The following is a 16,944-nucleotide window of genomic DNA, read 5'->3' on the forward strand; positions in this document are numbered from 1 at the left end:
GAAAGGAGGAGGGAGGCCCTTTGCTTCCTCAGGTTCCAATCATTAGAAGACCTGCTATAAACTAGGTTCTAGGGGAGTCATCCGGCTACCTGACTGGCCTTTAAACATCACTGTAGAAGATGCAGACGTCCCTGCTAGGCTAACTTGATTTAATCATAATCAAATCACATGGCCATTTAGCAGATGTTTTTATCCAAAGTAATCGCCTGGTGTAGGCTTACAGGCTAGGTGAGTCAACTGGATATATATTTCCTCCTTCTCTAGCTAGCTGACACATTCATGGTATTTAGTTTAGGAGAGTGAACGGGGTGAGTGTGGGCTATTTTCATTTGGTGTCAATGGTGCGACCCCCCCCCCCTTTATTTTCCTCTAGTACAGCGTAGTGTCATCACATAACTAGCCTGAAATGTTGGTTTCAGGTAAACCGTGTGTGAAGTAAGAGTCCTACCTCTGATGGAAGCAGTCTGCACTATAGACCCAGCTAGGTGAGCTAGGATAGCTGCTGGGCACCTGTCCTGAACCCTAGCTCTCCCTCTGACAAAATAATACCATTTCTAGTGGATTTTCCTCTGGCTGGGATGAAATAATGTAACTAGTGTCGGACCTGTCTTCCTCAATAGTACGGGTTATTGACTGTCAGAGCGGGTTGAGTCGAAAATAAACTGTTAGGGGCTGTTTAGGTGGTTCAAAGGGTTTACAACCTTTCAGGTAAAAATTGAACATTATACTGTTAGAAACTGCTATTCATTTACCAGGCAGTGTAGAGAGCAGTGTCGTTCTACGACGAACATTTCGTTCTGCAACATTCTGATGGTTTTAGCCTGTTGAGTACACGATTGACCTTGTCTGCTATGCTCTCCCTTTATCTCTCACCCTCGCTCTCTCTACCCTCTACCCTCTCTCCCTCCTTCCTCCTCCTCCTCCTCCTCTCTCTCCCAGGTCCCGTCTACAGTGCATGCGGTGGGAAATGAGCGAGTCCTAGCTCTGAGGCAGCGGACCCAGATGCTATGGGATGCCTACTTCTCCTCCGTGGACAAGATAGTCCTCACCACACTGGAGGTAGTTGATAAGGAGTGTAGGGTCATAAGGCACCAAATGGGAGAAAACGTACTGAAACAGGAAAGGACTATCTGGACCTTGTCCAATAAGAAATGCCTGTTTTTAGTTTTCTGTTGCAAAATGTTTTGCTGCAGTGTGCTCTAATGAACGACCCAGAAACTGAGAGTTCGATGGATTCACCTCACGTTCATTTGTATGGGATTTGATCGGATGTTTTGTTCTTATACTGACGCCAGCTGGTCGAAGTGAGGAAGTGCATGTACTTAAGCAACAGATAACTGCATTTGTATTCTTGAGGTGATTACTTCAGTTTTACACACACACACAGTTGGCCAGCCCATATGATCATAGATAATTATGGTTTGAACATATGGGTACTTCAGGGCATTCTAACAGATTAACATACGTAGCTCCCCTCAAGCCTCACCTTGTCATCTCTCGCTCTCTCTCTCTCAGATAATTAAGGACCGGGTTTTCTCTCACGTCTCCAGAAATAAGTACATGTGGAACGCCCTGCCAGGGGGCCTACTGGTCCTGCCAGAGTACTCCACTCACCTGGCCCACTTCCCCTTCTATTACCTGAGCCTAGGTAAGAAACCACACCAAACTGGACTGGACCGGTTCTGACTAGTTCATACCTACCTCACTAGACTGGCTCATCCATATATCCTCTATATGGTCTCTTCTGATATAACAAAAATATACATTTCATAAAGTTTCTAATTAGTACGCCAAGCAAATTTAATATTTGTCTCCTTCAGTAATATGTTACTGCTTTCATGCAGTATATGCAACGCTGTACTGTGCAAGGTAGATCGTAAAAGTGACGTTTCGTGATGTGGGTGTTCCCTGATACATAGCAGGTTAGGATAAGTAACATAGCAGGTTAGGATAACTAACTTGGCAGGTTAGGATAAGTAACATAGCAGGTTAGGATAAGTAACATAGCAGGTTAGGATAAGTAACATAGCAGGTTAGGATAAGTAACATAGCAGGTTAGGATAACTAACTTGGCAGGTTAGGATAAGTAACATAGCAGGTTAGGATAAGTAACATAGCAGGTTAGGATAAGTAACATAGCAGGTTAGGTGAATTTAGCTTGTCACGTTAGGAGACAGAGCTTACGGGTAGCAGAAGGGTTAGGGTTTGGATTAGCTACAATGATACAGCCACAGACCAATGGCGAGCATCAATGGTTATAACTTCACATCAAGAATTGCCAATATCAGAAAACGCCCCTAACTGCGGTCTGCAATTACACCCTTGTAAAAGTAGAAATTCTTCTCCCTTACCTTCTCCTCCCTCCTCATTCCTTCCTGCAGGGGTCAGTCCAGGTCAAGAGTTCACCGCCATCATCCATGCCGTCTCCCCATTGGTCTCCCAGTCTCAGCCAATCATGAAGCTGCTTCAGGTGGTCTCCAAGTCCAAATACTGTTCACAGGTGAGGGTGTTTTAGCGTGTCGGTGAATAAGAGGTCATAGGTAGCAAACAGACTGCTCTACATTGCTTCATTAAGCCTAATAACCCTTATGCTTATTGTGTCACACTCTATTCCCTCCCCCTTTCAGATCATCAAGCCTTTATGCTTACTGTGTCACACTCTATTCCCTCCCCCTCTAGATCATCATCCTGTGGAACAGTGAGAAACCACCGCCCCACAGGAGTAAATGGCCCCCCATGCCTGTCCCCCTCACTGTGACAGATGGTAGGAGGAAGGTGAGTGACAATGACGAGTCGCCAAACCCAGGCCACGAGTGGCAGAATGACACACTGTCATTCCTGTCTGCCTCTCTCTGTCTGTTTATCTCTCTGCCACCCCCTCTGACCGTGAATCTATGGGAGTAACCTTCCTTTGTCACTGCTTGTCATTGACTCGTCCTCTCTCTCCCCATACCAGACCTCAGTGGAGCAGACAGTGTCTCTGTCATTCCTTCATTCTCCCAACACACAAACCAACCACATTCAAACTTAACAAGGAATGGAAATGACCATCTCTCTCTCTCTCTCTCTCTCTCTGCAGACGAGCAGTCGTTTCCTGCCCAACGTGGCCATAGAGACAGAGGCAGTGCTGAGTCTGGATGAAGATACAGTCCTGCTGACCAGTGAGGTATGACCTTCCTATACAACAACACACTGTGGTAGAAAACACACACATCCACACGCTTAAGCCATCTAACTGTACTCACTCTTCCTGCAGGTGAACTTTGCCTTCATGGTGTGGATGAGTTTTCCTGAGCGCATCGTGGGCTACCCCCCCAGGAGTCACTTCTGGGACCCAGTGAAGAATGCGTGGGGGTACACCTCCAAGTGGACTAACGAGTACTCCATCGTTCTGACAGGAGCAGCCTTCTACCACAGGTGCTATAACCATAGAATCGGCCTCCCCATTCAAGTCAACCGGTCAAATTGCCAGGGTTAGAGGTTCCAAGCCCTTTCTATGCATTCTGTTTCTATGACTGTAACATCATGTACAGCTGAGCAGTAGATCTACTGATCCATAATAGAACATAGTAAACAAACTAAGAACATTCAACAGATGGTCTATGAGCTGTGACTACTAGATGGGGTCCCTTAATGCCCTTGCATTACCATGCTTCATGTACAGTTCAATATCAATACCCCAACCAACAAGATCTGACAAGTAGATACATACATTGTCTACATCACCTATTTCTTTGCCCTCTTTAATGATCACTTTGCTATCTCTCAACCTTCCATTTCCTCTCCATTAGGTACTATCACTACCTGTTCTCCCACTACCTGCCCCCTTCCCTGCGGGCGCTGGTGGACCGCACCTCCAACTGTGAGGACATCCTCATGAACTTCCTGGTTTCCGCCGTCACCCACCTGCCGCCAATCAAAGTGGCCCAGAGGAAACAGTACAAGGAGCTTCCCAGCCCACAGGTGAGGCCACACCCATCAACGGTGAATCTGACCAATGAGCTGCCCAGCCCACAGGTGAGGCCACACCCATAGATTGTGAATCTGATCAATGAGTGTTCATTATGAGTTGTTTTTTAACGATATCAAAGCATGACAGTTGTATTGGTGTCCAAAACAAAGACAATTAAATCACTTTTTAACAAGGGTTAGACAGAGTTACATCAGTAATATACATTGTTATAAAATAATAATTGAATCCTTTTCTGCACTCTCAGGCACAGAATAAAGTTGAATGTTATTGCAGTGAGAACACACAATACTAATCAAGAGAAAACCTTTATGTTCAAATGACCTTGGCTGAAAGTCAGCCCGTTGAACAACCTCAACAAAACCATTTCCTGGAAATGTCTGCTGCCAATAATTGACAGTTGCTGATAAGAATGACAACTCTTTTTAAACGTGACAATACCTTACTCCAGTCTGTTTTAGTGAAGATGAGATTGTCCCAGAAAGACAGACAGACAGTGTATGTCAGCCTGTACGTCACAGACTGAAGGCTATTTCTTCCTACTCTATCAGACTGGAGATAAGAATAGTTCTGAACAACCCTATGTGTCCGAAGTGAGATCAACTAGCCATCGTAATTGTACCAGTTCCCTAGTTTTCTGACCAGCAATATACGTATCAGCCACATATCTTTATCAGCCTATAGATAAGATTGAGTTATGACGTCGCCAGTAATTATCTACGGTATACATTCCCACAGTATACAGAACCATAATTCCATTTGTTCATCCCGTCTGTACATTGATGTGATGTGCCACTTTGCGTACGACGACCTTGGTTTCAAACTCGCCCTCTTTCTCTCTCTCTCTCCTCCATATCCTCTTTTCCTATCTCCTCCTAGGGTACAAAGATGAGTGCTCCATGGGCCAACCCAGAGCACTTTACCCAGAGGCAAGAGTGTGTGAACAGCTTCGCCAGCTGGTTCGGCTACATGCCCCTGGTCCACTCCCAGTTCCGTCTGGACCCCCTGCTCTTCAAGGACCAGGTGTCTGTCCTACGCAAGAAGTACAAGGACCTGGAACATGCCTGACGGACCAACAGACGGATAGAGGAATACAGTGTGGAGTCCTGGTCTGGTGGTTAAATGTAGACAGACAGACAGACCCTGGTGGACTGATCTGATGATAAAAGAGGAAGAAAGGGGACCTAAAGCGAAGAGCTAGACTCCGCCTCCAGGAGTCTGAGCCAATGGGCTATTTGAGGAGGAAAATATGGAGGAGGCCTAATGTCCCTTGTGATTGGTTCTCCGTTGGTAATGGATGGGTGAATGAACACTTGTTGAAGATGTCAACCACTCTCATTGTAGTCTGAATGGAGGGGAACAGTATTTCATATCGAAGGAAGGCGCCAAGCGGACAGTTGCTGGTGCAGTGCACTGCAGCTGGCGTATTTCTACAGTACATCTGGGAGTTGGGACAGTCGTAAAGCAATTGATTCATTTCACATCACGTAACTGTAAGACCAATAAAATCATTTCCCAAGTGCAAATGGTGGTATTCAACTCGCATGTAGACTTTTGACGTCACAAAGCATTACTTCAACTGCATTCACCAGACCCTTCAAAGTATCAAAGGCAAAGCAAACATTTCTCACAAAGTCTGTGTTTTTACAATGTATTTATTTTGTAGAAAAAGTCTAACCTATTGCTTGTGATTTCTTCGAGATCCTGCACAGTGTGCAAAAATAGACTCCTCAGCAGTCGGCATGCAAGGTTCTCAACCCTTAAGGTAAACAGGTGTGTTGCCCAGCACTCAGAAAGCGAATCGCATTAATGATGCTAAGACACACACACACACACACACACACACACACACACACACACACACACATGCACACCTGAGATAAATAGCTGCCATGGGCTAATTTGCGATGAGATCCCATTGTCTTCAACTCAGGTCACAGGTGACACTCACTAGTGTTGGTACACAAAGAATAAGGGCAGACATTAAGCACCAACACTAGATCAGCCTCTTGTGCGCTGAGTGGAATTCATAACACTGAATTCAAATGTATTTAGCTGGTCCTGAGTCAGTGATTATCACCCCCCAAAAAAGGCTGAGGAAAACGTATGTAGTTAAAAAAAAAAAGAAGATAAGTAAACTCTGTTCATTCAATGTCTGTGAAAGTACCACACTGTAAAGGTAGATCACCCAAAGCTTCCAGCGGCCTATCTCACACCAGAACAACAATGGTTGGAAGTACTAGGGCCTAGAGTTTTCTGGGTCAGGAAAAAATCATGGCCCCTAGTGGGAGGGCATTGTGAAGTGCAGTGAGAGAGGGTTGGCGGGAGGGGGTGAGGTCATCAGTGGTGTTATTTCCTGAGTGTCAGCAAGGCGTTGACGTCGCACGTTTCTCATCTGGTCCAGAATCTTAATCTCCTGGTTCTTCTGCCTTGCCTTCTGTGGGTGGGACCATGACACACAGAACCCAATTTGAATCAAGGAAATGTACTAACTATTGGTTGTCATCCAACAAACAATATTGAAATCAGTGACATAGAGGAGGAGTGGACCCGTCACAAACCTCCAGCACTTCTAGTCTCTCCTGGTTTACCTGGATCGCAGGGCTCCATCTCCTCTCCTACATACAGTGAGGGAAAAAAGTATTTGATCCCCTGCTGATTTTGTACGTTTGCCCACTGACAAAGAAATGATCAGTCTATAATTTTAATGGTAGGTTTATTTGAACAGTGAGAGACAGAATAACAACAAAAATTCCAGAAAAACGCATGTCAAAAATGTTAGAAATTGATTTGCATTTTAATGAGGGAAATAAGTATTTGACCCCCTCTCAATCAGAAAGATTTCTGGCTCCCAGGTGTCTTTTATACAGGTAACGAGCTGAGATTAGGAGCACACTCTTAAAGGGAGTGCTCCTAATCTCAGCTTGTTACCTGTATAAAAGACACCTGTCTACAGAAGCAATCAATCAGATTCCAAACTCTCCACCATTGCCAAGACCAAAGATCTCTCCAAGGATGTCAGGGACAAGATTGTAGACCTACACAAGGCTGGAATGGGCTACAAGACCATCGCCAAGCAGCTTGGTGAGAAGGTGACAACAGTTGGTGCGATTATTCGCAAATGGAAGAAAGACAGAAGAACTGTCAATCTCCCTCGGCCTGGGGCTCCATGCAAGAGCTCACCTCGTGGAATTGCAATGATCATGAGAACGGTGAGGAATCAGCCCAGAACTACACGGGAGGATCTTGTTAATGATCTCAAGGCAGCTGGGACCATAGTCACCAAGAAAACAATTGGTAACACACTACGCCGTGAAGGACTGAAATCCTGCAGCGCCCGCAAGGTCCCCCTGCTCAAGAAAGCACATGTACATGCCCGTCTGAAGTTTACCAATGAACATCTGAATGATTCAGAGGACAACTGGGTGAAAGTGTTGTGGTCAGATGAGACCAAAATTAAGCTCTTTGGCATCAACTCAACTCGCCATGTTTGGAGGAGGAGGAATGCTGCCTATGACCCCAAGAACACCATCCCCACCGTCAAACATGGAGGTGGAAACATTATGCTTTGGGGGTGTTTTTCTGCTAAGGGGACAGGACAACTTCACCGCAACAAAGGGACGATGGATGGGGCCATGTACCGTCAAATCTTGGGTGAGAACCTCCTTCCCTCAGCCAGGGCATTGAAAATGGGTCGTGGATGGGTATTCCAGCATGACAATAACCCAAAACACACGGCCAAGGCAACACAGGAGTGGCTCAAGAAGAAGCACATTAAGGTCCTGGAGTGGCGTAGCCAGTCTCCAGACCTTAATCCCATAGAAAATCTGTGGAGGGAGCAGAAGGTTCAAGTTGCCAAACGTCAGCCTCGAAACCTTAATGGGTTTTGCCACCAAGGGTTTTGCCACCAAGTACTAAGTCATGTTTTGCAGAGGGGTCAAAGACTTATTTCCCTCATTAAAATGCAAATCAATTTATAACATTTTTGACATGCGTTTTTCTGGATTTTTTTGTTGTTATTCTGTCTCTCACTGTTCAAATAAACCTACCATTAAAATTATAGACTGATCATTTCTTTGTCAGTGGGCAAACGTACAAAATCAGCAGGGCATCAAATACTTTTTTCCCTCATTGTATGGCACCAGCTAGAAAGAAGACACGTTATACACTAAGTTCCTCACATCATTGACACACGTCAAAACAACTGCATGACAAGTAATATTGTCAAAGGTGACAAGGCGCAGATAGACAAAAAAGCAGGTAGAGCTTGTGTATAGACAGAAAGACAAACGTGCTTGATTCACACTAGAGGGCTGACCCGAATCGTACTGTACTGGCTAGGATCATTTATTTTGACATGATCCATTCCAGCATGGTTCCAGCAAATATGGTGAATGCCTAACCAAGCCAGCCCAGTACAGCTTGGATAGGGTTAATGGAGTGAAAGGGTAATGGAGGGATTTTGTACATAGACAGAAATTTTATTGAGCCCTACCTCTGGGAGTTCTTCCTGCAGGTCAGAGGTCATCTCCACACAGCGCTCATAGAGGAGGCGGGGCTTGCGGAAGAGCAGGGCCAGCTGATGCAGGTGCTCCTGGAGTTTCCCGATGCGGTCTTGATACACAGTCTGGCTCTGGGTCACCCCGTTAGGCAGCTGACAGACAGGGGGGACAACCACAGAATGAGGCTAAATACTATATTCTATATACACTGTAAACAGTATTACTGTATATTGAATCTCTATGGGGAAACACTTGATGAGACTGACAGACAGCACAACTCAGTACATCATTCTTTAATGAACCTTCATTAAAGAATGGTGGTCAACTTATGGTGGTCAACTTAACAGCAGACATTTAAATGAGACAAGGATTAATACAGATGATATAACAAAGCATAGTGTATATAATTAATGTGTCCATCCTTTGGTGAACACGCTATTATATTACCTGTGTGGCTCTTGTGGTCTGGAAGATCTCCATAGTGTGTGTGACGATGTCCTGGACGGTCTCCTGGCCGATGCGACAGAGTAACACGGGAGATCTCTCTCTGAGGGGGCATAGGGAGCTGGACGGGGCCTGAACCGGAGCCTAGGGGCAGGTGGTACTGCTGCTGCTGGGGGAGAATCACAGCCAGACCAAGCTCCTTCTGAAGTAAGGGTATAGCCATATGGGATGTAGGGAAAGAAAAGGGGAGGGAAGGGAGGTCAAAGGGCAAGAGGGGGTGTGGCACAATGGAGTTCACAGGTAAGCAAGCACTTGTAGGCAATGTTGCACAATAAGTTTTTTTTGTGTATTTTACCCCCTTTTTCGATGTTGTCTCATCGCTGCAACTCCCTAATGGGCTCGGGAGTCAAAGGTCGAGTAATGTGTCCTCCGAAAAATGACCAGCCAAACCACGCTTCTTAACACCCACCCGCTTAACCCGGAAGCCAGCCTCACCAATGTGTCGGAGGAAACACAATTCACCTGACGACCGAAGTCAGCCAGCAGGAACCCGGCTGGGTTGCTAAGACGCGATGAACCAAGTAAAGCCCCCCCTGGCCAAACCCTCCCCTAACTGGGACAATTGTGCGCCACCCTACGGGACTCCTGATCACAGCTGGTTGTGATACAGCCCGGGATCAAACCCGGGTCTGTAGTGACGCCTCTAGCAGTATTAGACTGCTGCGCCACTCAGGAGGACTCGCACAAGAAGCTTTTATCAAATATGAAAATCAAATTAATACTGCTTACTAAACTAACCAAAGATTTGTGAAACCAAGCTAAAGATATTTGGGGAAGCATTAACTCGTGTGGCTCAGTTGGTAGAGAATGGTGCCTGCAACACCAGGGCTGTGGGTTCAATTCCCACGGGGGACCGGTAGGGAAAAAGTATAAATCTGTATGCACTCACTACTATATAAGGACAAGAGCGTCTGCTAAATGACTAAAATATAAATAACAACAGCGCCCTTGTTATGCTAGCTACCCCAATATTGGACTAATGGAGGCTAACGTTACTCCTTATGGTCCAAGGACCTTACATGTGCTGTTTAAAGGCGAATTGGCTCTGGAAGCCAAAACAGCCAAATACTCCATCTAAACATGAATCGATTCTCAATTGCGGTACAGTTCTATAAACATAAATCCTTCTACTTTCATATCATATCTAAATAATCTCACAAATGCACAATATAGACTTAGCATTTAAAAATGTTTTAACAGTTGCAGCCGACAGTCTTTTTTCAGTGACAACACGTTTGTGACGTTCTTCTTCCGTTTACACACAGGTGTGTAATTCTATATGGTTATTCTATATTATAAACTGGGTGGTTCGAGCCCTGAATGCTGATTGGCTGACAGCCGTGGTATATCAGACAGTATACTGTACAACGGGTATGACAAAACATTTATATTTATTCCTCTAGTTACATTGGTAACCAGTTTATAATAGCAATAAGGCACCCCAGGGTTTGTGATATATGGCCAATATACCGAGACTAAGGGCTGTGTCCAGGCACTCCGTGTTGCTTCGTATCCCACACCTCATCGAGCCTCATTGCTTTATTATAGCATGGCATTGTTGAATAATCCTTTTTGATTGGCTTGAAGGGCATTCTAGAGCCTGCATTATTTCACTATAACGCACGGTATATTTGCGAGATAGAATTCAACGGCTAGTTCATTTTTACATGTATTGTTTGAGCTGCTTTTGAAAGTAAAAGTCGAATTGAAAACAGAATTGGTATTGTTGAATTCGATTTTCATAATAGCAAACTAGGACTGATTGTTTGGTTAGCTAAACTAGCAAGTCTGTTAGCTTCAGTAGTTGCTGTGGTAACCAAACTATCTAGTAAACTTCTCCTCTACGTCAGTGGATGTTGAACACATAGTGGCCAATGTGTTAAATTATTGCCATGGTATAAAAGAGACAATCATCTCTGGGCTGTACGTGATCTCTGGAAAATAATGCAACTCCGTGGAAGGTCAACTTTAACAACTGACAACAGGATCCAAGGAGTGACGGAGAAGAGCCAGTGGGATCTGAAGCACATCTGTCTTCCAAGGTGTTTTACAAGGCTGGATGACTGTAATGACATACCAGGAAACACATACAGCTCTTCAGAGAGAATACAAGGGCTCAACAAGAATGACACAGACCCATAGAGTATGTATGGCGTATAGTCGTAGATGAAAACACACTTTGTGAAATAAGTAATTTATCTTGTCAATTTTAAGATTTGTTTTTATTATTTCACAACAATAATAAACATATTATATGTTGACATAACTCTGTTCCAAGTTTTTATATCATTTATTTAAATGTATTTACTCCAAACACACAGGGAGAAATGGAAACAGTGCCAACAAAAGAGGAGAGGTGTTAATGTTACCTTGATTAAGCAACTCTTTGTGTTTAAACACAAAAGGATACTGAAGGTGACAACTATACTGCTCAAAAAAATAAAGGGAACACTTAAACAACACATCCTAGATCTGAATGAAAGAAATAATGTTATTAAATACTTTTTTCTTTACATAGTTGAATGTGCTGACAACAAAATCACACAAAAATAATCAATGGAAATCCAATTTATCAACCCATGGAGGTCTGGATTTGGAGTCACACTCAAAATTATAGTGGAAAACCACACTACAGGCTGATCCAACTTTGATGTAATGTCCTTAAAACAAGTCAAAATGAGGCTCAGTAGTGTGTGGCCTCCACGTGCCTGTATGACCTCCCTACAACGCCTGGGCATGCTCCTGATGAGGTGGCGGATGGTCTCCTGTGGGATCTCCTCCCAGACCTAGACTAAAGCATCCGCCAACTCCTGGACAGTCTGTGGTGCAACATGGCGTTGGTGGATGGAGTGAGACATGATGTCCCAGATGTGCTTAATTGGATTCAGGTCTGGGGAACGGGCAGGCCAGTCCATAGCATCAATGCCTTCCTATTGCAGGAACTGCTGACACACTCCAGCCACATGAGGTCTAGCATTGTCTTGCATTAGGAGGAACCCAGGGCCAACCGCACCAGCATATGGTCTCACAAGGGGTCTGAGGATTTCATCTCGGTACCTAATGGCAGTCAGGCTACCTCTGGCGAGCACATGGAGGGCTGTGCGGCCCCCCAAAGAAATGCTACCCCACACCATGACTGACCCACCACCAAACCGGTCATGCTGGAGGATGTTGCAGGCAGCAGAACGTTCTCCACGGCGTCTCCAGACTCTGTCACGTCTGTCACGTGCTCAGTGTGAACCTGCTTTCATCTGTGAAGAGCACAGGGCGCCAATGGTAATTTTGGTGTTCTCTGTCAAATGCCAAACGTCCTGCACGGTGTTGGACTGTAAGCACAACCCCCACCTGTGGACGTCGGGCCCTCATACCACCCTCATGGAGTCTGTTTCTGACTGTTTGAGCAGACACATGCACATTTGTGGCCTGCTGGAGGTCATTTTGCAGGGCTCTGGCAGTGCTTCTCCTGCTCCTCCTTGCACAAAGGCGGAGGTAGCGGTCCTGCTGCTGGGTTGTTGCCCTCCTACGGCCTCCTCCACGTCTCCTGATGTACTGGCCTGTCTCCTGGTAGCGCCTCCATGCTCTGGACACTACGCTGACAGACACAGCAAACCTTCTTGCCACAGCTCGCATTGATGTGCCATCCTGGATGAGCTGCACTACCTGAGCCACTTGTGTGGGTTGTAGACTCCGTCTCATGCTACCACTAGAGTGAAAGCACCGCCAGCATTCAAAAGTGACCAAAACATCAGCCAGGAAGCATAGGAACTGAGAAGTGGTCTGTGGTCCCCACCTGCAGAACCACTCCTTTATTGGGGGTGTCTTGCTAATTGCCTATAATTTCCACCTGTTGTCTATTCCATTTGCACAACAGCATGTGAAATTTATTGTCAATCAGTGTTGCTTCCTAAGTGGACAGTTTGATTTCACAGAAGTGTGATTGACTTGGAGTTACATTGTGTTGTTTAAGTGTTCCCTTTATTTTTTTGCGCAGTGTATATTGACATGTACTTTAGCGGGCACATTGTTCTAAAAAAAATTCTGATTCTGACTGAAGTAGTTATCTTGTAACAAGTAGCCATCTTTCAGCTGGCATAATATGGACACGTTACGCTTTGCAATGTTAATGACAATGGATTAGTGATCTAATAGCGGCAGATGTGACAAAATGTTTAGCATTCAAATTTACTGAGTTAAAATGTAATTACATTAGGTCAAAGTTCACTGTAATATCCTGTAAACTAGTTATTTCCATAACTTGTAGCTGGCGTAATATGGACATGTTTTGCAATGTTACTGACAATGGATTTTTTTTCAGAATTTTCAGGGGGTGCTGCAGGACCCTCAGCACTCCTACTTCCCACGGCTATGCGCTGATATAAAAGATGAGGTCATTATGCATCCAAAACGTACTGCTAGCGATGAGTGTTAATGTTCCGATCGAGAGTCAGAGTTATGTTTCTTAAAGTCTGATTTAGCGTTTACTTGTGTAAATTACAGTTACATACCAAAGAAAATCAGGAAGCCTGTCTAGACTTGGATAGCGTTGAATTAGCTAAATAAACCAAGTTGAGTGAATGTTATTGTTTGTTAGCCATACTGTTACATAGCTAGCTAAGTTAGTTAACGTTGGCTTGCTAAATAATTAATGAAATACTATGAAGCAAATGAAATAAAAACACATCTATTTAAGGTGTAAAGTGGTGTCTTTTCAATATTATCACCTGTGATTTATTGTAGCTACGTGTCTGGTTTATTTCTAAATGTGTTTAGAGTCAACACACTTGCCGCGTTCAAAACAACTGGGAACTCGGAAAACGAGCTCCAACTGTGAAAAATCGATTTTATACGATCATCCAACTCAGAATTCCAATATGGCTGCCTAAGCAATGCCATATATGGATATGTGTGTGTGTGAGACGTCTGAACTCAGTAGCTCTACTCTCATTGGTCCTAACAATTTGTTTACGTTTTTTTCATACTCACCCATCTAGTTATTTGTAGCTAGCTAGCTAGTGTTAGCTAAACAATCGCCAGCAGATCGTTTTGTGAATAGAACCCGTGTGCATCGCAATCAGTTTAAATTGTATTAAATATTTTTTGTTGCAAAGTAGCTAAGTAGCTATCTATCTATACCCATTTCTAATGAGCCATATCTCTTGACTGTGTTGCAGGCTACATGCATATTTATGGTGTTAGAAGTGGTTTTATATTACATTTACCTGCACATGTACCTAGCTACCAGCCTGTAACTATATTGCAGTGTCTTCCAGAGTCAATATCAGAGATTCAACAAGGTTTTTTTAAATTTTTCACCAAGGTTTTAAAAAATGTTTTCAACAAGGTTGCTTTGAGACCTAACAAACATTGTTTACCAAAACCAATTTAAAATACAAAAACAACAAACCACCATAGGGCATTTCCTTAATCCCACCTGGCCTATCAGAGGTTAAGATGGAGCCACCAGCAAATTGCTTACACCTATACAATACTTCTAGATCTACACAACACGTTTCTAAGGGCTATGGTTTATTTGGGTTTCAGGGATTAGTGCCAATGGACCAGGCCCAGATCAACACTGCATTTATGTGGTCTAATGGCCAACCCCACAATAACAACAGACTCTATCTGTACTATTAGTTATAATAGGCCTGACTATACTAGGGTTAGTAGGGATCAGGCTTTCCTGACCTGTCATGGCAATGTAGGGCATTGGTCACCAACCCTGTTCCTGGAGAGCCACAGGGCATGCAGTGGAGGGTTTGTAAGTGTTGGGCTTGACCCCACTGCTTACCCCACAGCTCCACATGGTCAAATAGTGTCTAATGTGATGTCGCAGCATGCTATTTAATTACTCTACAACATAGCTACAAGTTTAAGAGCAGGTAAGGTAACTCGACTAGGCCTACTTATTATATGCAGGGTTGGATGATGACCACTTAGTACCCGCAGGGCAGGTCATCAGTTACCTTGGTCTTTAAGGGGAGGCCAATATCTGCAATTGCAACGTCATCGTAGGTTAAGACTGATTCGTCAGTGTGTGTTAACATTAATAACTGCATTTAAACCTGAAATGTTTATTTGTAAATGTTTCATGATGTATCTGATCAATTATGTTCCGGAGCGGTCTCAGGCACTGCATCTCAGTGCTAGAGGCGTCACTACAGACCCTGGTTCGATCCCAGGCTGTATCACAACCGGCCGTGATCGGGAGTCCCATAGGGCGGCGCACAATTGTCCCAGCGTAGTCCAGGTTATTAGGGGAGGGTTTGGCCGGGGTAGGCCGTCATTGTAAAATAAGAATTGATTTTTTAACTGACTTGCCTAGTTAAAGAAAGGTTAAATAAATAAATAATAATATTGATCTCTCTTTCTCTAGTTCAGAAGCCAAGGAGAGAGGATGTGCATAGAGAGGAGAGGGCCAACCCACAATGTATTTATGCACTTTTGTAGATCACTTGCTTTGATCCAACTGATAAAAGATTCCACCAGGATATGTGAAACAGTGCAAAGTACAATTGACTTAATATTGGTGTCTTGTAAATCTAAAATATCGCAGAGTGGAGTAATAGTATATGGAATCAGTGATAATTTTATTACATTTTGTTCAAGTGTCACGGGAATTTTCGAATCCCAATGATAATAATTAGCAATCAATAAGCCTTGACTAATCCCCAAGGTTTGTAAGACATTGGGTTAAGAATAATTAGACAAGGACTCAGCTTTCTGCAAAAGGTCTGTACAGTTTATTCAGAGAACGTTCTGAGGTCCATTAAACAAAGATGTTCATTTTATGCTCACTCCCCGCTTACGCACATACCTACACACAAACAATAGATATCCTACGCACATACATACACACGAACAGTAGGTGAATTGTATCCCTCCCCAGACTTCTCACCACTGTTAATCACTATCCAGCGCTGCCTGTTCCTTTCCCCCGAGATTAGGGGGACCTTGAAGGTTACTCCCTGTTTTCTCCTAAGTCTCTCCAGGTCGGGTCACACACATGTCAACAGTTCCCTTAGTCTAACTAACACACACACACATTTCCCTTTCTCCCGGGTCTTCTACTAGACCTTATGGGACTTACGTTCACTACTTTAATTATTCATTACACATGCTACATGAATTACTAATCAGTTACGTTTCAGGGATGGATTCTTTATTCATTTACCTTTTATATAATTCCCTTATCAACAAGGAGGATTTTTAAAGATATATTTAAGTGTCACAAAACCGTTAGAATCAGAGAACTAAAAAAATACTGTATTGAAAAGTTTAGGGAGGAAGTGGGTCAAATTGGCTGGTCACCTGTGCTAGATGGTGTATGGGTAGACAGTGCCTGGGAAGTCTTTAAATGTAGATTCCTTGATGTTGTGAATGTGATGGCTCACATTAGACGGGTCAGGGTAAAGCAGAGATCTAGCCCTTGGTTTAATCATGAGATTCTAGTATCTATCCAAGCAAAGAATAAGGCCTAGAAAAAAGCAGCCTGATTTTTGTCCTATATAAACATCACAGAAATGAAGCACCGAGCAGGATGGATGAAGCTACGAGGGGTTACTTTGCTGAGAAAAGTATTGAAAACAAAAATGACCCTAAAAAGCTTTTGAAATCATTTTAAGGAACTAGGCTGTAGTAGTACTACCAAAAACAAACTAAACAGTATTGGACTGAACATCAAGGGGGAGATGGTATATGAAAAAGCAGAGGTTGCCAATGAATTCTACTCTTTTTTTACTTCCGTTGCCAGTTAGCTGGTTAGCAAGCTGCCCACCAGTTCTGGTTTGTATGGAAGCAATCAAGTCAAGAAGTATTATGGAGAGTTAGGGGTTCAGCCAAGCTCTTTTTCTTTTGCAAAGGTAGCACCAGCCAAAATAGTCAGTATGCTGGCAGAGCTTAAATGCTCCAAAACCACAGGCCTGGATAATATTCCCGCAAGGTTTCTTATAGATTCTGCTGAGAAAA

General features: G+C 43.9%; 1 protein-coding gene and 1 pseudogene across 4 annotated transcripts in view; one reads left to right on the forward strand and one right to left on the reverse strand.

Moving 5' to 3' along the window:
* ext1c (exostoses (multiple) 1c) overlaps window positions 1-5,496 on the forward strand; it is a 101,427-nt gene extending 95,931 nt beyond the window's left edge. For 3 of the 4 annotated variants that reach the window (XM_014141519.2, NM_001165318.1, XM_014141518.2), the window contains 8 exon segments: window positions 940-1,059; window positions 1,516-1,648; window positions 2,382-2,500; window positions 2,680-2,775; window positions 3,080-3,166; window positions 3,257-3,417; window positions 3,792-4,017; window positions 4,850-5,496. In XM_014141519.2, the coding sequence (XP_013996994.1) occupies window positions 940-1,059; window positions 1,516-1,648; window positions 2,382-2,500; window positions 2,680-2,775; window positions 3,080-3,166; window positions 3,257-3,417; window positions 3,792-4,017; window positions 4,850-5,038 (1,131 nt within the window). In that variant the 3' untranslated portion in view covers window positions 5,039-5,496. 4 annotated transcript variants of the gene reach the window in all.
* An 823-nt stretch (window positions 5,497-6,319) lies between these two features.
* On the reverse strand, window positions 6,320-9,139 carry LOC106570143 (mediator of RNA polymerase II transcription subunit 30-like; annotated as a pseudogene).
* Between the last annotated feature and the right edge of the window lie 7,805 nt (window positions 9,140-16,944).

Source organism: Salmo salar, chromosome ssa14 (genome assembly GCF_905237065.1).
Source record: "Salmo salar chromosome ssa14, Ssal_v3.1, whole genome shotgun sequence".
Lineage (NCBI taxonomy): Eukaryota > Metazoa > Chordata > Actinopteri > Salmoniformes > Salmonidae > Salmo > Salmo salar.